Genomic DNA, 25,701 nt, shown 5'->3' with positions numbered 1-25,701 from the left:
GGACAAAGATGGGCTTGTCTGGGGCCAGACGTGACAGGTTGTGGCACTCGCGGAACTGTTGCTTCACTAGGATGAGTGATTGGTCCGCGGCTTCCGTAAACCGGAACTTTGTTTTCGGGGAGAGAAGGTCCGTCATGGGTGCGGTGATTGTGGCAAAATTGGGAATGAATGAACGTAACCATTTTAACAGCCCCATTAGCTTCTGGAGCTGCTTCCTGTCAATGAGGCTTAGCTGTTCGGGGATGGGGCGGCAGCCCTCGGCACTGACTATGTGCCCCAAGAACTCTAGCTCACGGGCGCCGATGTAACCCTTGTGTGGCGCGCATGTGAGTCCGTGCGTGGCGAGTCGTTCAAGGACCAGCGAGAGATGGTGGGCATGGTCCTCCCACGTCCGAGACCAGATGATCACTTCATCCAGGTACGCGGCTGCAAAATCGCCAACGTACCCGTCCAGGACGCGGACCATCATGGTCTGGAATGTCGCGGGGGCGTCCTAGAGTCCGAACGGCATCGCGCAGAACTGAAAGCGCCGCCCATCGGGCGCCGTGAACGCGGTCTTGGGGTGATCCTTGGGGCTTACTGGGACTTGCCAGTACCCCGACTTCAGGTCAAGTGTCGAAAAGATGCAGGCGTCTCCTAACCCCGTGAGGGCCTCTGAGATGTTGATGAGGGGTGGTGGTGCGGGGATGGTGAGGTTATTGATTGGCTTGAAATTAACACAGAGTCTAAGTGAGCCGTCTTTTTTGTCTGCCATTACGATCCTACAGTTGTATGGGGATTCGCTAGGCTCTATAACGCCATCACACAACATCTCTGCGATTTGCTCCCTGATGGCAAGTAGTTCGCGGGGCCCAAACCCGAATGGTTTCTCGTACGGCGGGATGTGAGGGATGGTGGGGATGCAATGCTCTGTGACATTGGTTCGGCGTAGTTGGTCTGCTGCGGAGAACACCTGGGGATGCTGCTCCAGGTCTGTCTCTAACAATCTGTGGTACTCAGGGGGAACATTGTGGCGGAGATCAGCTAGGCGGGGGGGTTCGGCCCGGGAAGGGGGTGGGGTGTGTCTCAGCCCATATACAGTTCGGCGGCCCCTGGTCCCCACATGGATCCTCCCTGCGCGGACCTCAACAGTGGCGTCCTCTTGCACCAGCCAGGGTAGCCCCAGGATGAGGTTATCACGAAGGTCCCGTACAACAAGGGCACTGGTGCAGCTCACAATGTCTCTAATGCCAATCCTTACCTGGGCACGCCCAGTCGTGGCCAGCTGGATGGTGTTGACCTCCGGCACCAGGTCCCCCTCAGGAATGAGGTTGGCTGCGACATAACTGTGTGTGGCTGCGGTGTCCACTAGCGCGGCTATGGACTGCCCATTCAGCTCTACTGGGATCCGGATCAGCTCCGCGGCCTCTGGCCCCATTCGGCCCAGGCGGGTTTTGGACCGACTCGGCCCTGCAGCTGCGGGCGGGGGCGGCGCCAATGCCTGGTGGACGGCGTCGCTCGCCGGCGACCTGGGGTGGGCCGCAAACAGATGAGGCGGGCCGTCCCCAGTGGTCCCTGATGGACAGAGCGGTGCCTCGTCGGGCCCTGCAGCTGCGGGCGGGGGCGACGCCGACGCCCGATGAGCGGCGTCGCTTCTTGGAGGGAGGTGTTGCTCCCCGATGTCCTGTAACATGGTGCGCTTGGGTGGGGCGTCACCGCGACCTGGTGGCCGTGGTGGTGCACGCGTGTGCGGGGCTGGACGAAGGGTAGGGGGGCGGTGGCCAGCGATGTCACTGCTCCCTAGACGGATTTTCCCGGATGTATGGCCTCCCCCCCTCGCGCCTGCCAGATGGCCTCGCGTGTCGGACACACATTCTGCCAGTGGTTTTCCGCCGTGGGGCAGTAGCGACAGCGAGGCGGGCGAATGTCTTGGGCACCCTATGGTCCGCCGCGGCGCTCCTCGCGGCGCGGTTGTTGCGCGGCCCGGCTGGGCGGGCTGGTTTGTGACGCTCCCCCCCCTCCCCGGGGCTGAGTGTAAGGTCGGTAGTTATCTCTTGGAGGCGGCTGTTCTACGTACGGAACTGCTTGCGCGTCCTCTGGTTGCACCGCCTCCTGAGTTTGCGGAGTTGGGCGCGGCGTCGCGATGTTTTTGGTACGTCGGTGCGCCATCAGATTGTATTCTATGTCCCTGGCTCGGGCGAGGAAGTTTTCAAGTCTGTGCGCAACTACCCCACGCAAGAATGGGCGTAGTTCGGGAGACACCAACTCTACGATGAAAGGGAGCACGTCGTCGGCGCGGCCCCCGAGTGAAAGGCGGCGGTAAAGCCAGAGTTTGCCATAAACAAACGCCTCCACGCTCTCCCCACTCTCTTGTGCGAGGCTGAACAGTTCACTGCGGCATTTGTTCTGGGTGCGCGCGTCGTTGAACCGAGCCTCCAACCGGTGTGAGAAGTCTTCCCAGCCCACATCGTATCCCCCCGCCTGAGACCACCAAGTGCACGCTTCCCCTCGCAGCTGTCCACTGACCCGCTCCGTCCAGTCTTCGGGCGCTGTGTTGTGCCGGGTTATTTTCTCTTCACAGGCACTTAGGAATAAACGCAGGTCGTCGTGGGCGTGGCCCGTGAATTCTGGGAAAGTGACAGGTACGCTAGGGGGGCGGTTCACTAAGGCCAGGGAGCCACTCAGTCGCCTACGTGCGCGTCCTTCGCACTCGACACATAGGTAAAGTCCGTCGCGGAAGTTTACAAACTCAAGTGCGTCCGCGCATGCGCGGTGCCTGATAGTCCCACACTGTTGACAATGTGCTACTTCGTCATGGCGGCCCGGACACCTGTTTGCGGCGCACAGAGGGCCTGTCGGGGCTCGGAGATTGCTCTCTGCCCTTAAGTGCGGAAACTGACATGTGCAGCACATATGAGGGTACTCACCAGCACAGCTGTTGTTGGTGTATGTTTATCCGCAGCGGTCGCAGGGTTCCTCCATGGTGATGGTTACGTCAGCTCCCGCGTACATGGCGTGATTCGCGGCTGTCAGACTCGGACGACGGGTCGCAGCGTCGGTGGCGGGCGCGGACAGATCCGGGAGGGCGCTCCCTTCGCTATCGTCCGAGCGGTCTTGTCCGCACGTCCTCGCCCCGCGGATGTTTGCGCGGTCGCGGTCGGTGGTGAAATGTGTTGCTTCGGTGATCCTCGGGCGTTCTCGCGCGCGCTCGGCGTGCGGGTGGAGGGTTGGAAAATTGGTGTCCTGGAGGCTGCGTGCTGCTGAGGTGGGGGGTGCCGTGACCTTATTTCTCCGGCCGGTCCCGTTACCCGGTGCCTGTCTGTCTAGTGCTGCGCGCCTGAAGTCCTTTGTCCCTACCCTGTAAGTTATGCCGTTTTCGCCCGCGTTTTTCACTGGTTTGCGCTGTACGTCTCTAGCAAACTGAATTTGTATTTGATTTGCCTAAAATTTGGTAGCCACACTAGCTGGGCGCCATTTGTCGCCCTACCGGTCCCTGCTACGATGTTGCCGTCGCTGAGGGCGCCAACTAGCCTAAGTTTAGACTCTGTGGGCCAATTCACAGGTAGAGAGGAGATGCTCGGGGTCGTGACGTCGCCACGTGGCTGGCAGGGAGCTGGATCGGTAGAGGTGGTGGCCTGGTGCGGGCGGAGCTGCTCAATTACCGGCGGAACTGTTCACTTGCGAGGCGCGACACACAACTTGCCTGGTCCAGGTCTGAAGCTCGACTGCCGCGTTCTGCATCGCTGCGCGTCACCTGGAGCCCGCTTCCCAAGCGCAGCAGGACTCCTCAAGCCGTGAACTACTCCCCCCACCCTGGTGAGGCGACGAGGGAACATAACGACCTGTGCGAGCGAAGGGAGCACTTGGAATGACGTCAATTTAATAAAGTTCATTAGTAGATCCCACTTTTTCCACATCAAAACTATCTTAGATTGTGATGCTTTTGCAAATGAAGACATCAATGGTCTGGTCAAAACTAGTATTTTTGATGAGGCAGCCAAAAGTTGAATTACAGTAATGACATCCACATGATATTTATCAACAGGAAAAATAATGTATGTACTTCTTTAAGTATTCACACATCTTAGGTCACATCTTTTCCATAAACTCTGTGAGAAATTTAAATACAATGTTAACTACCTTGGTTCAAGCAGTAGAGCCACGTCAAAGTGGTAGATTGTACTGCCATTTCGCTCTGCATTGCAGCTGGCATCTTCAGGGTTTAGAAATCAACTGAATAACTATAACATTTGACACAAGTTAAATAAGTGAAGGACTTGGTGTTATGGAAAAATGATGACCTGGCATGTGCAATAATGATGTGGTCAACGATGCTATTAGGTATTCAATTCAATTTACACAGGAGGAATAAATTTTTAAGCATTATGTTAACATCTTGGCAACTTAGCTAATAGCCATAATACCAAGTTGGTATAAAAATATTTTTTATTTAACATTTTGCATGAAATAAGAACAAGTAGTTTAGCTTATTGCCTCAAGATGTCATAAAAACTTTAAAAAACTATGAATATGTTACCTACACTCTCTTACCAAGGTTTGGTGCAAAATATTTTAAATTAAAAAAAATGCCAGTGTTTAACACCATTCCTACTAAACATGATGCTCATCCAGAAACTTAAATGCCCACCTTTGTATTAAGTTCCCATTCCAGGACTCCCGAAAATTTGTTCCATGTAAATAACAAATTGTTAAGATTTATAATGCGGGAATAACTAGGATCGTAAGGGACAGCCCAATTAAGCTTTATTAGTTTTATTGATTACTAATATTTACATTAATAATAAATAATTTTACTTAAAAATGTCAGATCTCAAATCACTGGCACTTAAAAATGTTTATCCTCAAGTCACTCAATGTCTGTCAAGTTCTGCAGTTCACACTCTTCACTGGAGCTAGGCTTAGCAGTAGTTCGCCCCTTACCTAGCACCTGTCCACACACACAATTTCGCGCCACTCAGTCACAGCACTTTTGCGATCCAGTCGAACTCCACATGGCACCACTCTCAGGGGGGGTCTCTAACCCTCTTTGCTAATGTCGCACTTCCCTTCGCTCAGAATCCGCTCGGAACTGTCGCAGGAATTGCTCGGAAGCCGGCGTTGCGGCTTAAGTACTACGGCGCCCTTCTTGAACCGATGAGAGCAGCTGTGACATGTGGCGTCATCCCAGGCCGACCCGACGCCTGAACAGTCAAGAAGGGTGTCATTAGTTCATACCACTTTACGCGGCGGCTTGCAGAATTCCCAAGACCGCTCAGTGATAGATAATGGTGATGAGATAGGACGATGTGCGGGGAGCGGAGGAGGGACGGGGGTAGCGACGACCCTTGTAATCTGGCCAGGCACGCGTGGCATGCCTTACGTCAGTGGAGGCCACGTGACACGCGCATGATGCCAGTGGCCTTTCAGGGCTGCCAGCCAGCTCAGAACCTGGTTTGTGTCGCAGTCCGGTTTGCGTTCAAAACACTACCCCGAACAAGTAATGCACCCCTTCCAGCATACTCCCTCAACTGGTCCAAATGTAACACTTTCATCCGTCCCCTCTTTCCTATCTGGATCCGGTAGACCACATCATTTAGCCGCTTCAAGACTTCATACAGGCCTTCCCATGCTGCTTGTAGTGCACCTTTCCTTCCTTCACTGCAGGTTGTACAGCCACATCAAATTGCCCTCCTGAAATCCAGTTGAGTTAGCCTTCAGGTCGTACCTCATCTTTATTTGATTCATCGCTAATCAAAGATTTTCGCGAGTTTCTTTATGAATAAGCATCATTCGCTTCTCTAGACAATTCACATATTCAGTGGTGCTGGTCGGCTTCCTGCAAGGACAACCGAACATGACATCACAGGGCAGCCTCAACTCCTGTTCAAAAACAATACTTGCACGGGTCTGCCCAGTGGAGTCATGGATGGAAGATCTATATGCCATCAGGAACAACTGGATGTGTTGATTTAAATCCTGTTGATGCTTGGCCACAACCTTGGCAAGGTGTTCCTCCAGAGTTATGTTGAACCTCTCCACCATGCCATCGGACTGAGGATGTAGGGCTGTAGTCCTGGTTTTATTTATTCTCAGCAACCGACACATCTCCTGAAATATTGTAGACTCGAAATTGCGGCCTTCGTCCGAGTGTAGCTCCATTGGTACCCCAAATCTGCAAATTAAGTTGTTGACTATTGCATCCGCAATGGTAGTGGCTGCTTGGTTAGGAAGTGCATAAGCCTCTGGCCATTTACTGAAATAATCCATTGCTACCAGAATATACCGGTTACCATCTTAAGTCCTCAAAGGGGGCCTTTACATTGTAGGCCCTCATTTTCCCACGACTCCGGTGTTGTAGCCATTTTTTAGCCGCACATGCTTCGCATTGTCTACACCAAGCCTTTACATCCTATTGACACCTCTACGCCTTGACTGATCTTGGCTAGTTTTGTTCACCCCTGGATTACCACCAGAGGTATCATCATGGATTTCTTTCAACACCTCTGCCACTAGACATTTTTGACGGAGTAGCTGTGTTGTAACTACTTTTCCATTTGGACTCTCCCATGCCCTCATTAGCAGCTCATTCACCATCCTCAAGGAATCCCACTGTGCCCAGTTAAGCTGTCACAGCCCTTCAGTCACTGGAGATCTCATGCCATATTGAACATCCAGTACCACTCTCCAACCAGCTTATAATAGGTGCCAGGTCAGGATCTTGCTGCTGTGCTGCTTTTAAGCTGGCATTATTCCATTTTTCTTCCCCGTTAGTTATCATTGTTCGCCGAACATCTTCTGTTGTAGTGCCCATTCAGGGTAAGGGCAGACATATAATAATATCACATACACTGCTTCTATTCTATTTATTATCTGTTACCACTCCGTGTTTATCCCAGCTCCATGACACCATCATCACAACTGTCTTACAGTGGCACCAACTTCATGACTACACTACAACATCTCCCCTTTCAAAGTTGTTTGTCAAATACACTGTACATACATTACATGTTCAACCTCTTGGGAGGATTTATAACTCTCCCTGATCTTGTTACTGTTGTTCTGTTAACACCAGCTGGTTTGATAGAAGTATCTTGCATTCTAGTGCACCCTACACTCCTGTCAGCTTCCATTAAACTAAATTTATATGATTGTCTATTTGCACTACCATTTTCATCATTCACTACATGGTCTTTATAAGTATTCACTTCGAAGCCTGCAAAACCATTTGTTACACCGTCTGATGTTTCCTGAGCTCTCCTGTGATGTTCTTTACTTCTTCCTTTCTTTTCTTCGCTGTTTATTGGCAATATGACTTCTTGATGTCTTTCACTTTCTTCTGTTTTTGAAGACGCTTTTATGTGTGTTTCATTTCTTCTCACTTCTCTTCCATTCTGGTTCCTTACAACGTAGGATCGTGGAGCGTCGTGTATCCTTACAACTGTAGCAGGTTCCCACTGTGCATTCTTATTTGTTTTTATCACCACCTTGTCTCCTTCTCTAAACTCGCTAGCCTGTTTTAAGGCTGTCTTATCATACTGTTGTTTGCACCGTTCTTGATTTAATATCATTTTTTTATGTGCGTCTTTTTCAACTTTGGGTTGAAGCATTTGACTTGTCACTGGTAATAATGTTCTTATCTGGCGGCTCATTAGTAGTTGACACGGTGAAATGTTTAAGCTTGACAGTGGCGTGTTTCTGTACTCTCTTAGCAGATCTCTAAAATCTTTTTGCTGCTCCATACTTTTCTTTAGTATTTTCCTTGCTGTGTGACATCCCTTTTCTGCCAGGCTATTACTTCTGTGATAGTGCGGACTACATGTTCTCAATTCAATGTCATAGGTCCGTGCAAACCTCGCAAACGTTTGCGATAGAAAGGGCATATTGTCTGCTCTAATTACTCTTGGAATGCCATGCGTGCAGAACACATCCCTCAGTTTATCACAAACATTTTCTGCTGTCTTATGATTTATTGGTATTATTTCCAGCCACTTTGAGAATATGTCAACAACAATCAAGTAGTTCTTGCCTGCATTATCCAGAATGTCCACTGAAACCTTCTCAAAAGGGAGTTGTGGAATCTCTTGTGCAATCATTGGTGATTTCTTCTTCATTGATTGATATTTCTCACATATATGGCATCCACTCACCCATCTTGTAATGTCTGAATACATGTTTTGGCTTTGGCTATAGTCTTGTCCCTTCCATTGTGACCTTCATGCAACAGGTTCAAAATAAGATTCTTCAGTGCTTGAGGTACAATGAGTTTGTCATTGTAAAAGAGCAACTGATTGTCCACATAAATGTCATTTCTCATAGGCCATGCCCACCTAATGCACTCTGGCACTTGTTTTTTATGTTCAGGCCAACCCTTGCCATACATGTCCTTGAGAGCTGAAAGTTCATTATCTGTTTCTGTGGTCTTGATAAAGAGTTCTTTCTTTGACTCAGACATGGGTAAATGCCTAACTAGTTCATGAACTAGTTCTTTCATTTCTGGGTCCTCTTCAGTAGGACCTAAGAGATATGACCGGGACAGTAGATCTGCAATGTACATTTGAGGTCCAGGTAAGTATTTTACCTCTATGTTGTATTTTAGTATTTTTAGCCTCAGTCTGCGTAGAACTGATGAACCTATTTTGTGTACAGGCTTGTTCATTGTAGCAACAAGTGGTTTGTGGTCCGTCATGATTGTGACCTTATACCCATACACATAATTGTGAAATTTTTTCAGGCTAAACTCAATGGCTCTCATCTCTTTCTCTGACTGTGAATAGTTTTGTTCGGCTTGTGTCATGCTTGACGATGCAAAGGCTACAGGTTGTTGGTCCTGCAGTAACACACACCCTAATCCATCCTTGCTGGCATCACATTGAATCACTATTTTTTTGCATGGTGTAAAGTTTGCCAATACTGGTGCATTGGATATCAAAGTTTTAATTTCATTAAAAGCATTTTCATGTGTAGGTAGCCACTGATAGCATACATTGTCTGATAAAAGTTGCCGCAAGGGTGCTGTTATGGTAGACATATGCGGAATGAATTGTCGAACATAGTTAAACATTCCCATACATCGTTGGAGCTCTTTTTTCGAAGCTGGAGCTTTGAGGTCGACTAATGCTCTTACTCGATCTTGGTCCATACTCATTCCTTGCTTGCTAAATTTGAAGCCTATATATGTAACTTCATTTTTTCTATACTGCACTTTCCTTGCGTTAAACTTGATATTTCTCTCTTCAGCCCTAAGAAGTACTTGTTGCAAGGCTTTATCATGCTCTTCTGCTGATTTTGCATATACAATGAGATCATCCTGATATGCCATCACATTGGGAATATCATTGAAGTTGCCTTCCATTTGTTTTTGAAAAGTTTCGCTAGCACAGATAAGGCCGAAAGGAAGTCTTTTGAACTTGTATACTCCATACGGAGTTGAGAAGCTACACAAATTACTTTATTTTTCATCCAGCTCAATTTGATGATACCCATCTTTTAAGTCCAACACCGTAAAATACTCATTAAAAGCCAATGTTTCAGCCACTTCTGACACGGTTGGAATTAGATGATGTTCTGAGACAATGATTTTGTTTAGCTCTTGTGGATCTAGGCAGAACCTTAGTTCCCCATTTCGTTTCTCTACAGTTACTAACTGATTAATGCAATGTTCCAGTGTTGGATTTTCTACTCTTTCAATCACTTTTCTCTTTTCCATTGTTTCAAGAGTTCTTTTGAAAGTTGGCTTCATTGAACTTGGAATCCTGTGTGGGGGCTCATTAATTAGTTTAGCCTCTTTTCTTATCTTAATTGTGTATATGCCAGGAAACTTACCTAAGCCTTGAAATATTTTAGAATTGTTTTTCACAAACTCTCTCTTAATGCTGTCTGTAGGCTCTGCCACAATTGACTGTACCTTCTTCACTAGTTCAAGCTGTTCACATCCTTCTAAACCTAGTAGTGGTGTTGTCTGTAAATTTACCACAACAAATTTCAAATCTACCTTTCTTCCCTTCACTTCACATTTGAGTGTGACAGTTCCTTCTGGTTTAATTGTAGATCCACCAAATGCTTCCAGTGTTATGTTTGTCTGCTTAATTTTCACTTCTGGTCTTATTTGATCAAATATCTCGCTTGGTATAGTGTTAACAGCTGCTCCAGTGTCCAGTTTAAAATTGATTTTTTTGTTTTCTACCCATACATCCTGTCTCCATTCTTTTGTTGGTTTCGCCCTCAATGAGTCAATTTCTTTTTCTTGTTTAGCCACAATTCCATACATAAATGCAACGTCTTCTTCACTATCATTATTTTTCTCACTATAATGTTCATTTGTACTAATTTCGTGGATTTGTTGTTCTGTTCGGCACATAGCCGCAAAATGATTATATTTCTGGCATGCAGAGCATTTTTTGCCATAAGCTGGACATTGTCTTGGAGGATGTTTTCTGCCACAATATGAGCAATTTGAAATGCTTTGAAGATGTTTTGGTTGTTCATAGTATCTCGCACGTTCATGTACGTGTTGTTTTTGACTGTCTTGTTGCATAGTTGTCCTAATTGTTCTTTTAGGGTTATATTTTCCTCGAGCAACGGCATCAACTGGAATTGAGGTTGTTTCTTCTCCACCAGTTTGTTTGGTCCTACCTTGGCCCTGTTGCATCTGTGTTGCTTGTTCCCGACTTCTCTCTGATGCCTGACAATGGTTGACTACTTGCTGAAGTGTTGAATCTTCTATTCTCAGGAGACTCTCCCTCAGCGTGGTACTACTTATTCCCACAATGATTCTGTCACGAATCAGGGATTCTTCGAGGTCCCCAAATGAACATGATTTAGCCAGTCTTTTCAGATCAGTGACAAAATGGTCAATAGTTTCACCTTCAGCTTGGCACCGCTGATTAAAAATGTATCGATCAAATGCTTCATTTTTTTTGGGGGTTGTGTGTTGTTCAAATGTTTGTATCACCTTATCATACTTTGTTTTCTCTTCATTGTTAAGATTGAATGTGTTGTACAGATCAACACCTTCTTGACCTATAATGTTTAGCAAGAGAGCTATTTTGATATTATCAGGTTTGTTATCGTTTCCACTGGCAATAATATAAATCTCAAAGTTTTGTTTGAAGGTTTTCCAGTGTGCTGCCACGTTTCCTGAAAGTATCAATGCATCTGGCAAATTAACAGTTCCCGCCATGTTGAGGTTATGTGACGTTTGCAGTAGCCTGGTGTTCACTTTTTATAGATTGTTTTTTTCTTGTTCTTGTCTTATCGACATATTAATCCGTGCTGTTACTTTAGGTTCACGAGTTCATTTATTTTGTTTCCTCCCGCACTTTCCATTTATTCGGCACTGTGTTATTTATTCTTCTTGATACAATGGTCTTTTACTATTGATCCTACCGACTGCGCCATGTTGTAGTGCCCATTCAGGGTAAGGGCAGACATATAATAATATCACATACACTGCTTCTATTCTATTTATTATCTGTTACCACTCCGTGTTTATCCCAGCTCCATGACACCATCATCACAACTGTCTTACAGTGGCACCAACTTCATGACTACACTACAACATCTTCGATCCCCTAATTTTTCTCCACCCTATTGCAATGGTTACAGTCTACCTTGCAAGGTTTTCAGGAGTGGGCATTGAATTGCTGTGAATTTGGCCTTTCCTGTGTTCTATCCGACAATCATATTGCTGTATCTGTTCAATCCACCTAGCAAGTTGTCCCTCTGGATTCTTAAACTGTAGTAGCTACTTAAGTGTGTCATAATCAGTGCATAAAAGGAATTTTCTTCCACATAAATATTTTTGGAAATGTTGCAGAGACTTCACTACAGCCAAGAATTCTTGTCTTGTGACACAATAGTTGCCTTCAGGCTTAGATAAAACTTTGCTGTAGTATGCTATTACTTGTTCATTTCCATCTTGAACCTGGGAAAGTACAGCACCCAACACATCTCTGCTTGCATCTGTGTCGAGGATGTACTCTCCATGTTGATAGGGCTAGGCAAGTATGGGGCTAATGCACAGGGATTCCTTGAGGTCTTGAAAGGCAGTCTCACATGTTGAAGTCCAAATAAATTTTCTCTTGTTCTCGGTTAGCTGATGCAATGGTTTTGCGATTGTCAAGAACCCAAGTACAAACCGTCTATAGTAGGTACAGTCTCCCAAGAAACTTCTAACTTCATAATTATTTTTAGATTGAGGCCACTACTTAACAGACCAAATCTTCTCAGTAACTGTTCGCAATCCATCCTGTGATACAATATGCCCAGGAATGTTACCTCATGCTGAAACTAGAAACACTTCTTAGAACCTAACTTACATTGGGCACGTTGAAGCTGTCGAATACATCCTGGAGATTTCTCAAATGTTCCTCCACTGTATTCCCTACCACAATAATGTTGTCCAGCTATATTAGGCATGTTTTCCAGGTCAAGCCATGCAGAACAAGTTCCATCAATCTCTCAAAAGTTGCAGGAACACTACATATCCTGAATGGTAACACAATGAACTGGAACAGCCCACTACCTGTCTTGAGTCTTCTCCTTATCCTCTGGGTGTAGTTCAACTTGCCAGTAACCACTCTTCAGGTTCAGTGTAGAGAACCATCTGGTGCTAGAGAGTGTATTAAGTGTGTCATTGATACGTGGGAGAGGGTAGCTGTCCTTCTTGGTGATGTCATTCAGCTTCCGGTAGTCCACACAGAACCTCAGTTGGCCATCTGTGGAAACCCAAGGACTCGCTGATGGTTCTATTACACTACCCTCCATCATACCCACGATCAACTTCTATACTTCTCCTGTTTTGCTAGAGGCAGCCGCCATGGTGCTTGTCGGATTGGCTCTGCATCACCTGTGTTGATGCGATGGTAGACCAGGCTTGTTCTCCCAAGGTCAGAATCCCCTTAGGAAAAGACATCCGGTTGCTTACAAGAAAAGCTGTAACTTATTCTATTTCCCCATCTGTTAGATTATCTTGGCATCGCCTTAGTAGATGCTCTAGATTTGGGTTCAGTGTTTGCGCATCACATTTAACAGGTGAAAAACTCAACATTGGCCTACCCAAGAGACTGGTTCGCAGCTAGCTATTAGGTCTCCTGGTTCAAGAACCCTTCTTCGAGAGTAGAGGTTGGCCACCCTGATTGGTACAACCTCACCGAACCGTGCAATGCTTCGGGCGACCAGGAGTGTCTTCAATCCTAATGTCATATCTGGCTCTATCAGGTAGCTCATGTTGCCCCTAGGGTCTCCCGTAATCCTAGCTGATATTATCTGCTAATGGTTTGCTGGAATTCAACAGATTTGCTAACTACCACTTGCATTACAGTGACTTCTAATTGGTCGGGGGTAAACAAGGCCACCTCTTCATCTTTAACACGCAGTACCTGACCTTCCATGTCAATAAAAAATCAGTATCGATTCTTGATGTCCACTCCTAATATTACCTCATCTGTGATATCAGCAACAAACAAGGTCTGTGATAATGTTCAAGTTCCAATCCTTACCTCCAAATCCAGCTGTCCATACACAGGTGAAATGTTTGCGGTGGCTGTTTTGAGTCTATATGGGAAGGGTGTTCTCTTCAGCTTTTCTTTACTTACAATGTCTGTCCAAATTATAGATGCAGATGCTCCTGTGTCAACAGTAACTAAACACTGTCTGCAATTGATCCATCCATTAAGCAACAAATTGTCATGGCCTCTACGAAATACAGATACAGGAAAAACCCTAGGGGTTACCATTTCCTATAGAGCTGGCATATACCCCCTCACACCAGCTATTGCATGTTTTCCTGTTGATCTTACTGTTTCTCTTCCTACTGCAATGTCTTCCTGCATGTCGGACAGTCACACTGGATGTGTCCTGGTTTATTGCTGACGAAGCACCGCGGGAATTCTCCTGCTCTTCTGATCTGGTTACCTCGAGTATCATTCAGCAGATTCTTCAATGCCCTGAGAATATCTATTTCATTAGTGGTGTTTCTGGCATTTGCTCCACTTTAGGGCTCCAGTCCAGCTTTCCTTGTGTTGATGCTTGTGTTTCTTGAGGCACTGCATACTGCCTCAATTTCCAGGACATGGACCAAGGCCTCGCAGATCTTCTTGTGTTGGACCAAACAAAGAGTTTGCTGAACCTCCGCATCTCTGAGCCTGTCTATAAAAGCACTAGTGGCTAGCTGCTGGCGGAACTCTGTTGGTGCTTCTGGGTAGGTGACGTACACGAGTCGCTTGATGTCGGCTTTGAATTCTTGGATGGTTTATAAAGATCTCTGTCGACGTGTCTTCAGGGCTGTTTTATACACCTAGCCCATGTGTTGGTAGCCATACCTCAGCTCAAGGGCCTCTACTAATACATCAAATCTTTCTGGTCTGGAACTGGTATGGTCTGCAGCAGCTCTAATGGAGATCCTCGCAGGGCCAAGACAAGTGCTGTAGCCTTTTCTTCCTCGTCCCAACCATTCACTTCAGCAGCTGCCTTGAACTGTCGCTTGTAGACAGCCCATGACGATTGGCCGTCAAAGGTAGGTAACTTGAATTTTGGGTGACTAGTTGCGCCTTCCACCTTCACGTCTCCGGAATAACTACTCTGTTTCTTAGCAGATGTAGCTTCCTTGATCATCTGACGGCACTCTTCAGTTCTTCATGTTCTGCTAGATGTTGCTCCAAACACTGCACTCTCCCTTCCAAATGAATACTGGTTTCATCCATCCTCTTTTTTAATTCTTTTTGAGCAGCCACGAGTTCATTACATATATCTCTTCATCTCTTCTTGGCAGTTCTTAATTTCATTCTTCATCTCTTCTTGGGAATTAATTTGGCTCTCCATTTCTTGACAATTCTTCATTTGGCTCTTCATCTCTTCTTGGTAATTATCAATTTTATATTCATCTCTTCTTGGGCCTTCTCTGTTTTAGAAAAACATATTTCTAAGTTCACCGGCAGCCATTTTTCTTGTCAACATGCATTATTAATCTGTCACTATCACTACTGTCCTATACTATGCTATAATTTCACCTAAGAGCTAACCTAAATTCCTACTCAAAACTAACACTAACTTTACTACCACTACTAATTTCAATACCAAAAATCCAAACTACAATTAATTTTTTTAATCTCTATTAAATATTTGTAAATTATTTAATTAGGGCTATCCCACTTCTGACACCAAAAATTTTAAGATTTATAATGTGGGAAGAACTGGGTTCGTAAGGGATAGCCTAATTAAGTTTAACTACCGTTTTACCGATTACTAGTATTTACAATAATAATAAATAATTTTACTTAAAAATGTCCAATCTCAAATCACTGGCACTTAAAAATGTTTATCCTCAAGTCACTCAATATCTGACAAGTTCCACAGTTAACACTCCTCACTGGAGCTAGGCTCAACAGTGGTTCGCCTCTTACCTCGCGCTTGTCTACACACACAGTCTCGCACCACTCAGTCACTGCACTTATGAGATCCAGTCGACCTCCGCGTCACGCCACTCTCAGAGGGGGGTCTCTCTCCTTTTCTTCGCCGATGTCACACTTCCCTTTGCTCTGAATCTGTTCGAAACTGTTCCAGGAATCACTCATAACTGTCGCGAGAATAACTTGGAACTCCCGCGGAGGCCAGCATTACAGCCTAAGTACTCAGGCGTCCTAGAACCAATGAGAGCCTCTGTGAAGTGTCATGTCAACCCAGGCCAACCCAATGCCCAAACAATTGAGAAGGGCGTCATTAGTTCACGCCACTTCATGCGGAAGCCCGCTGAATTCTCAAGACCACTCAGCGATAGATAATGGCGACGAGGCAGGATGATGCTTGAGGAGCAAAGGGGGGAGGAGGGTTGCCACGACCCTTGTAATCAAACCAGGCACGCAAGGCATGCCTTACGTCAATGGAGGGAACGTGACGTTCATGACGCCAGTGACCTAGCAGGGCCGCCAGCCAGCTCCGAACCTGGCACGTGTCACGGTCCTGTTTGCGATCGTAACAATATTCACAGTCTTCCTTTCCATGGTGAACCTATACTAACGGATTTTCTTTTTCCCAATAAGTTTTACTGGTTTTTTAACTTATTGATGTTATCTTTAATGTAATTTGAAAAATTTTTCAGCGAAGAAAATTATATCTACTTGAAAATCAATTTTTAAGTTCAATTTTGAATTCTGTTAAATCATTATGACATCATTTTCAGTCAGCACATGCATAACACATTGTTGTAGTTATTATCTGAGCATACAGGTCAGTGATTTTTGTTTCCCCCTAACCCCTAAATAAAAATGGTACAAACACAATCATAATTTAGACTCATGACCCAAGGTACGATTTTGTCCTCAATATTCATGACCTACAAACTGCCCGTTTAGTTAAATTACCTTTCCATACAGTAATGGTATGCAGTTCTCCCCTGTTAATGAGGGTACCATTTCCCACTGATGAACTTTGTCGAGATTCAGTACATGCCCAATGACTTGGTAAAGGGTTGAGCTTTAAGTCACTTCATTACTATCCAGCAGAAAGTACATGCATAACTTCCGCTGCAGCTATGCACACTAAGACAGCGGCATCACCTCCATTCCATGGGTTTGAAACCTGTAACATGACAACCATATCCAGAGCATTCATATACCTCACATCAGGTGATTCCAGATGTGCTGAGGGAGGCAGCATAGTCATCATTGAATGTAGTAAGAACGCAAGGGTCTGATATTTTTCCAATCATATCTACTTGACCTAGCACACACATTTTGAGAGGACGTATTCTTCCTAACTTCGATAGTATGTAGCTATAGTGAATTTAACAATCTACAATTTATTGCAGTGCTGCATTAATAGCTGTAACTTTAAAAAAAAAAAAAAGACAAATAATGATGGAAATATTTAGAGCACCTCAGGGAAGTCAACAGACTTTTTTAATACAAAAATTAATCAGAATATCTGACTAACAAAATATACACACTCCTCAAAGAAAAGACATTCATTAATTGATATACTAATTTATATAAATATATAAAGATTTGAATATATTAACATAAGGTGCATTAGCATATTTCCTGTATTAAGTGTTTTCCTTTGTACAATAAACTAGTGGAAAATAACAGTACATATTCTTCTGTAGCAGTGAATTGCAGCACAAAATTAAAATGGTAAAAAATCATAAATCAGTCAAAAAACGGTACCGCATTAACCAAAATAATATAATCAGCACACAATTTTTCGTAAAATGTTGTTGAAAAAGCACAGTGCATGGCTTATTCAGAACTTGGCTACATTGCATGATAATTCTGCCTAGGAAAAGCTCCATCAAGCTCCAAGGTTGGTTAACTTGTTGTTTCTTAATGGCTGGCTGACATCCTGCATGTGGTTTGAAAATGTTTATTTGGTGCGAGTAATGATTGCCGAAGGTTTACAGTTGCAATCATTTAAAACTGCTGAAAAATCCTAAAATGAATAAAAATACTGAGAAAATGGGAAATATTACTATGGGAAAAAAGTACATTGTCGTGGAAAGTCATATACGTGACTGGGGTAAAAAAAATATATATATATTTTTTAGTGATGGTGGTATTGCAGTAAAAATTTTATTTGAAAGATGAGAATATTTGCTCGTGCTTCCTCAGCAATTGATGATTTATTTTGTTTAAAGTTTGTATCCTAGCATTGATTTGTGGCCTAGATGTTAATGGTGTTTCATTGCAATAAACAAAATAGCTGCAGTCTGTAGCCACTTAACATTTGTGTTTTTTTCCTAGCATCATGGTAAATATGTTACAGTTAAGCCACAAATAAAATATTTTTAGAGACATGTATTTACATAAACATTAAAAAAAAATAGAGATACATTAAAAAGTACTTTTGTGTCAAAAATAAAGTGCTCAAAAAAAACTTGTGGACATCAACACCGGTCCTGAGAATGCAATTATTTTTACAGATTACCTTAAAAGCAATTTATAATTTTGGATAGTTATGTCGAGAATAAATATTTAATAGAAACTTGAAATAAAGCCCCAAATTCTCTTTTTAAAGTTCAGTGCGAGGCTTATTTGAGGGCTCGGCCTATCTGGGTAAATACTGTATGTGTCAATGATACACATTTATGGAAATTCAAGCAAAGTGTTTTACAGTACAATATAATTCCAATTTTCCGCTACATTTCACAACTCTAAAAGGAAATTTATGTATTACTACATATTAATTGTGAATTTATATTCCTTTCTGAGAAGTGTGTTGAACATGTTTAATCAAGTATAACTAAAAACAAAGAATTTAAGGTATTTATTAACTAACTCCTACAGTGTAACTGAAAACCACCACTATCCTTTCTTGCAAACCCATTTCTAACCCGTTTATTTCCACAATAATTTATACATTCAATGAAACAATTTCCACCACAACCCTAGTGACACCATATAATAAATCCTAAATTCACACAGAGCAGTTAACTATCACACTATTTTCTTACAAAAATATAAATCAACTATCTTTAGTCTCTTCAGAAATATCAAAATAGAGCTCTTGTAGTGTAAACAGAATTTAACACAAACCAATTAACCTTACTTTTTCCAAAGAATTTCTTGAGCACTGTCAACAAAATTATGTGATTGAAATAATGTCTGTCCATTCATTTTAATGGCGGAAACTGAGGCTTGAAATAAACTGGTGAACAAGCCATGATATGAGTTAAGGTTGGCTGGTTAAGGTTAAACAGAGCATCCATGCAGTTTTTCTAGCAACTGCTACTCAGGATGGTATCAAAAATCTTGTCCAGGAATAGTAATGTGTTCCAGCAAACAAAAAAATCAAAAGCAACAAAGAACAAATCTTGTTCAGAAATAGGGGTTAATAATGCAGCAAACAAGTCAACAAAGCACTTAAGAATATCACAAAGAAAACATATGATTACTAATAAAAACTTGACATATTATACTTTAAAATAAAACTTACAAAAGTTTTTTGTTTCTTTATAACCTCTTAAGACCACACTACTTTCCAGGTAATGTGGCTACGAGAGCCATCTGTGTAGCTCTACAGTGTAACTCAACATTAGTTTCAAGTACAAAGTAAATGGCGCACACTGTTTGTTACCAGATATTATATTATCTGGTGACATTGAGAAGTTACATTCTGCTGGTTAATTGTTGCAAAAATATGGCTTTTTTACACTAAAATTTAAATTCTGTAGTCCATCATAAATTGCATTAAGTTCAAATGTTTTAAAAGATCACATTTATGTTCCATGTTTTAACCATATTTATGAAGTAATTAACATTAAAAATAAACCAATAAATGGTTTTAAGTATGTATATAAATGTAAGTGCCTAAAGGCCTAACTTCTGATACCATACTGTAAGGGTTCAATCAGGACTCTGACACCACCAGAGTTAACTCTGGAAGAAAGGGGAGGAAAAAAAAGAAGGAAAGAAAGCATTGGAAGAGGGCAGGGCTGTAGAGGGTGGGAATCAGATAGCTGGATCTTCACATTTATCATTTTGAATTTTCCTTAGCTGGGGATGTCATGAGTTATACTCAAAACTAGTCCATGTCAGCCATTACACAAAAAGTGAAACAAAAGCATGAAATGTAAAATAATTTTGCTCATTATAATTTCATTCCTGCTGTATACGGTAAAAGTACAAAGTTGATGAAAGTAATCATAAAAAGTTTTTAAAACTTTTTCCTCAGGGTTTTGTTATGTTGGCATGTTGTGCAACATACGAACTGCAAGAAACCTCTTTGATAATAACATATTTGAATAGCTATAATGTCTATGGAGTGGTCAGCTGTGAAAGTTGAGGTTATGTTCAAGGTAGCTTGAATCGTGTAGTTTTCTGTGAGACCAAATTCAAGCAGGAAAAGGTAAGTTTAATTAATTATGTTGACAGTCATTCAAAAACAACTTTCATGTCATATCCGTTACCATAAACTTATAAAAGTTTATTGTCTTGTTACTTCATTAAGTTTGCATTCATATAATTTGTAAATATAAATAATCATTTCAAAAACTTCTAGGTTAAATTTTATAAACAGTTTAAAAGCTATTTTTAATGTAAAAATGTTGGTAACGGACATGGCACAAATTTGGTAACAAACGTGAAAAGTATTTATAAGCCAAAACTTGCCCAGTAAAAAAAATAAAACATTCTCAAAAACCATTTTTAGGTTTGGTACCTTGTTCTAGGTGGCTATGAGTTAATACAAACTCCTTTGTTTTTGTTCAAAAAGCTTTTCTTAGAAAAACATGATAGCTAATTTTGAAAATTACAATTTGAATTTCTAACAAGAGCTTAAATAAGGACCTTAAGTTTTTAGGAAGTTGAGTGTGTCATTGTTTTGCTTATCATCTTGAATTGCGGTGTGACATTTGGTCAAACTATTTAGTTCCATGAATGATATACTTTTCAGTTTCATGTTAATCAATCACTTTCTAGTGTTGTAGCCAGGGCAAAACCTTTGTCCATAGAATTGTTCAAAAGTCACTAACTCGATTCTTATATTTAGCCAGCCACCCTCTCATAATTTATTCCCTTTCTTATTTCAGGCAATGGGAAAACCAAAAGGCTTACTGATAGCAGAGTCTAGGAAGAGGAAAAAAGAAGATCCAGAGAAGTGAGCCTTGTACCTTCAGAAAGATTGTGATAGGAAAAAGAAAGCCAAAAAAAAAGAAAACTTATCAGGTCATACTTTTGACAAAAATGAAATAGAAAAGAAGAGGACAAAGGCTAAAGCTCGACAGCAAAAGTGTAGATTACGAAAAAGATTAGCAGCCACTGAACGTGATTCCCCAATTTTCCAGTTTGGATCTTATCAATGACCACAAACTCTTGGGAAACAGTGAAGAAGGCTGTTTCAGCACTGCCATCAAGTCCACGAAAACGTATAGCAGTAGTTCAAGTACATTTAGCCCTGAAGTATGCAAGATCTCCCAAAACACAAAAATGCACCAGTGAGTTGGAATTAAGATATATGCTCGTTAGTGACTGATTTTTACAATTCTGATCAGATAAGTCGCCAAGCTCCTGGTAAATCTCCAGTTACTGGAAAAAAGGAACACGTTTCGATCCGTCACATGCTTATGAATATTGGTGAATCATATGCTGAATTTACTGAAAAATATCCAGAAATAAAGATGTCTCGTACCAGGTTTTTCATGGACTCCACATAATGGTTGCATATTCAGACAACATCTGAATTTTTTATTCATGGTTGAAACACTTGCTTCACAAGTGGGTGAATTTCCATCAATCACTAAAAAAGTGTTGTGTTCTGTATGTTGTAACACTGAAAATTAAAACTGTATGCTCAATTACTGCAGGGACTGTTTGTATGATTAAGGCAGTTGGTACCAAATACCCTAAATCCAAGCAATAGAATTAAGTACAAGAAATGGGAAATTATAGGATATGCACAAGTCACTGAAAAGAAGTTTACAATTATGGAGCTTGTTTGTGAACTATACAGAATGTATCAAAATTCATGTTACAACACTTGAGGGTAGAAAGCTCTTATTATTTGCAACCATTTTTGCCAATAAACATGTTGCCAGAAACGCGTAGTTAAGCCCCTGTAGCCCCAGAAAGAGTCAGCGTAGGCAACCCGTTGTAGAGTGTTTGGTTGTGGATGTGCGGGCGTTCGAGTAGAGAAATAACCTTTTTAATCGTGGCACAGATTTCAATTTCACTCTGAAATCAATCACAGCTTCGGCTTTGTTTCACGACATTGAAATTATTGCATACGTTTTAACAACGTGACAGCCTAAAGCAACGGTTCAAAAAACGCCCACCTTGAGCGACACAGAGGTGGCAACGGCGAATCATGTTTTCACGGATACGCTGGAGCATGTGTGGAGTCGACCTTATGATTTTGAACGCTTCAATGATTCGCTGTGTAAGCTCTTCTACCGTTTCTACTGGCGTAGAGAAGATAAGCCCTTTTACGTAACCTCACAGAAAGAAATATAACAGGGTTAGGTCCGGTGACCTTGGCGGCCATGCGACAGGACCCGCTCGTCCAATCCATCGGTTTGGAAATGTTTGGTTTAAATACTCTCGCACTTGCAGGGAAAAATTAGGTGGTGCCCCATCATGTTGGTACCACATCACACGTCGGACATGCAATGGAACCTCTTCAAGAAGACCTGGTAGTTTGTTCTGAAAGAAGTGGAGGTATCCGGTGCCGGTAAGTCGTGGCGGAAGAAAAAAAAGGCCCGATGAGTACGCCGTCAAGAATACCGGCCCACACATTAACTGAAAAACGTTCCTGGCGAGCTGTAACACACGTTGCATGCGGATTGACATCATTCCAAACATGACTGTTGTGCATATTGAGAATAGTTTCTTGAGTGAACTTGGCTTCATCGCTGAATAAAACCGCTAACTTGGGGTTCCTCAATACTCTTCGAATGTACCAACAAGAAAAGGTCATGCGAAGAGGATAGTCCGCCAGACCCATGTGTTGCACTTTTTGAAGGTGGTATGGGTACAAGAGTTGCTCATGAAGAACTCGCCAAACAGCCATTTTGTCAGCGTCCATATTGGAACCTTCTGCCCTTGTGCTTGTATTCGGACTCTTCTCAAATCTCTGAAGTACATCATCTTCAAAACTGGGAGAACGAACCCTGCGTGGAGCACCAGCATTTGGTCTTGTGACTGCACATGTACCAGTATCACGCATTCGCTGAGTAAGTCTTGCAAACATGGTGTGAGCTGGAATCCTACGACCCGGATATCGTTCTTTGTACAGACGACGGGCGGCTCGTCCATTTTGTCTAGCTTCCCCGTAAACAAGCAGCATGTCCGTGTACTCACTAAACGTGTACTCCATTGAGCTCCACTAAAACGTCGCCCTTTTCAGAACCACAGCGAAAGAAATGACACCACGAGTTTGCATGTACGACAGAACAGTCAACGACAGACCACCAGTGATATCAAAACACACTGCGACACTGTGATGTCACGCTGCGCAGTGCTATGGCACGGCACGAACGGAAGAAAAGAGGTGAGGGCGCCACCAACGGAAGTAAAAAGGGGCGGGGGTCAGCATTCGACATAGTACAGTCCTCTCGAGCGCTACCCGGCGTCGTAAACACGTAATTCACCACAGCATTGTCTGTCTCGCACAAAGCCCAACGGGTTGCCTACGCTGACTCTTTCTGGAGCTACAGGGGCTTAACTACGCATTTCCGGCAACATGTTTATTGGCAAAAATAATTGCAAATAATAAGAGCTTTCTACACTCAAGCGTTGTAACATTAATTTTGATACACCCTGTATAGTAATCTTCCAAAGTTTAAAACTCATTGTTTCGTCAAACAAACTCAGAGCAAGTACTTTGAAGAATGCAAGAAGCGAAAAGATGAGAAAGAAGTTGTTGTGCAGATTGACTTTGCTGTGAATTACACTCTCATAGCTCAAAACCAAATCCAAAGTGCTCATTGGAAGCAGCGGCAAGTTACACAGCATTGCCATTATAAGTGATGATCTTAGTCACTCAAGGTACTCAGTATGGACTTTCTTAAAAGTTATTACTAATGATATCAAGTTGAACATGCCATCTGTGGAGCATATAATTTTTTTTTCAGACAATGCAGCCTCTCAATTTATGAGTAAATTTACATTGGTAATCTTGTATTGCATAGAAAAAGACTATGGCGTAACAGATGAATGGAATACGTTTGCAGCTTCGCATGGGAAAGGTGCAGTGGATGGTGAGGGTGGTTCACTTAAGAATGGGATATGGAGACTTGTGAAGGCAAAAGACTTAAGTATTAATTCTGCAAAAGAGTTTTATGTACTTGCAGAAATTACATGCATAAAAACATAAGTCTTTTATGTACCAAAAGAAGATGTTGAAGAAAAAAAAGCTTTCCTGGTCAATCGATGTAACGTGGTTTTGAATGTTCCTGGACTTCAATCATTACACCACTTCCTTCCACATGACAGTAATAACCTTCTTGTGGGTGTCGCTGCTAAGTCAAAACTGACAGCAGTAAATATGTTTGGCAAGCAGCTTTCAGACATTAAAAATCCTGGAAATTGCAAGAATAAACGATTGAGATAAAAAGATGTTTACAGCAGCACAGATGACGACAGTGATAACTCTGAGGACATCCAACAACAATGCAGTTCATCATCAAGAAACATCCAATATTGTGGTATTAAAGTGAATGATATCAAACCTGGTGTTTGTTTTAACTTAACTAAAGAGTGAAAGTGAAAAAAACATGTGAAAAACATGTAGCACTAACACAAAGTGGGGTTTCTGACGGGGAAGTTTTAGTAATATTTATGAAACCATATGGTGAGGACCAAAAAAAAATACACCATTGATACTCAAGATGAAAAATACATTGCTTTCGAACAAATAAAAAACATTTTACCTGCACCTAACATATGAGCAAGTGGAGATCGTTTATTTTATGTCTTCAAAAAACCAGTGTTTTAGTTGTAGTTTAGTGAAATTTAACATTTATGAAACATACTAAGTTATGGTTATTTGTTTAATATCTATTTAGGTTTTTTTTTGCATGGATACATGTTATTATTTGTTTTGTACATTTTAGTCTGTTTATTGCATAATTATTCTTAATTACTTTGAAATATCACAACATGTTACATTATCAACAATCAGTACTCATACTGATCACATCTGTTACTTCAGGGTGTCACATCCATTACCAAAATAAAAATTCATATTCTCTCTTCAGTTGTAGATGTGTTAATTTTTATGATATTTAATGATTGTTTGTTCTTTTACCAGAACAAGTAAAAAATATTGTTACAATACTTGTACCAGATCAGACGAATTAGAAGTAGTTTGTGTACGTCTCATGACTCTTAGCCGTATGAGTCAAGTCCGTTACCAGCCGTAATAAGACATTTCTTATATCAGTATTTCCTTTTTTGTTTTAAAAGTTACAAAAGAGGCATAAAGTACTGAAATGTACATGGTCCTCAAATTTAAAATCCAATAACATGATTATTATATATTTTTAGTGATAGTAAATATGTCTAACTGTCACATCCATTACTTTGGAATGGCTGATGTTCATTCTGTTTCGTTTCATGCACACACTATTTAATTTCTGTTTCATCAAAAGTGCCCTGTACAGCTTCAGTCGCTGGATGCTCCCACTCTCTCTAGCATCGAACCGAAAACCTGCTGCGTGTGCAATCCGCTTGCAGTACCTACTGAGACTATCAGGTAGGCAACCTTCTATATCAGGTGATAACTATCATTTTCTATACTAGTCCACCTTAAGCGATTCTCAGTACAACTACCCATAACCTCACTCTTGTTAAAACACAATTTTTCTGCACATGCCCAATTGGGGTACACTCCAAGTCTGTGAATCCCTGCACAATGCGAGGATGTGCTGATATGTATAAACACGCCTCTCACTCAACCACGAGGGGCGGCGACTCTCTGCTGATAACGCAGACACAATTATTTCCCCGTAGCCCTCTATCTTACAAATATTCCAAAATTAAGTTCCTATATAAATAAGGATTATTAACTATAAACATACTCTGCACTTTTAAAAAGAATCAATTATGTAAAATAGTCATTGTGTTAAAAATCAACTATAAACTAAACCATCATAAATTTATTTCCTGTTATTTACTTTCTATTTTCAGCTTTACTTTTACAGATGTTTCTAATGGTGTAAATGGTTCTTCTGAAACAAAATGAAGCTACATGGCCCTTTTTCACTACTTTTTTATGCTTGTGCTTTATTAATAA

At 42.2% G+C, this 25,701-nt stretch overlaps 1 protein-coding gene across 4 annotated transcripts in view; it reads right to left on the bottom strand.

Moving 5' to 3' along the window:
- Window positions 1-1,337: 1,337 nt before the first annotated feature.
- The window catches only part of LOC134529224 (uncharacterized protein K02A2.6-like), a 57,045-nt gene continuing 32,681 nt past the window's right edge, over window positions 1,338-25,701 (bottom strand). The window contains exons 3-4 of one of the 4 annotated variants that reach the window (XR_010074501.1): window positions 16,338-16,554; window positions 1,338-1,663 (exon numbers count right to left, since the gene is read on the bottom strand). Coding sequence is in view for 3 of the 4 variants with exons in the window: in XM_063363100.1 (XP_063219170.1) it covers window positions 9,428-11,158 (1,731 nt within the window). In the remaining variant the exon portion in view is untranslated. The other 3 variants (XM_063363102.1, XM_063363101.1, XM_063363100.1) reach the window with 3 other exon arrangements.

The sequence above is a fragment of the Bacillus rossius genome, chromosome 2 (genome assembly GCF_032445375.1).
Source record: "Bacillus rossius redtenbacheri isolate Brsri chromosome 2, Brsri_v3, whole genome shotgun sequence".
Classification (NCBI taxonomy): Eukaryota; Metazoa; Arthropoda; class Insecta; order Phasmatodea; family Bacillidae; genus Bacillus; species Bacillus rossius.
This window is presented reverse-complemented; position numbering and strand designations above follow the sequence as displayed.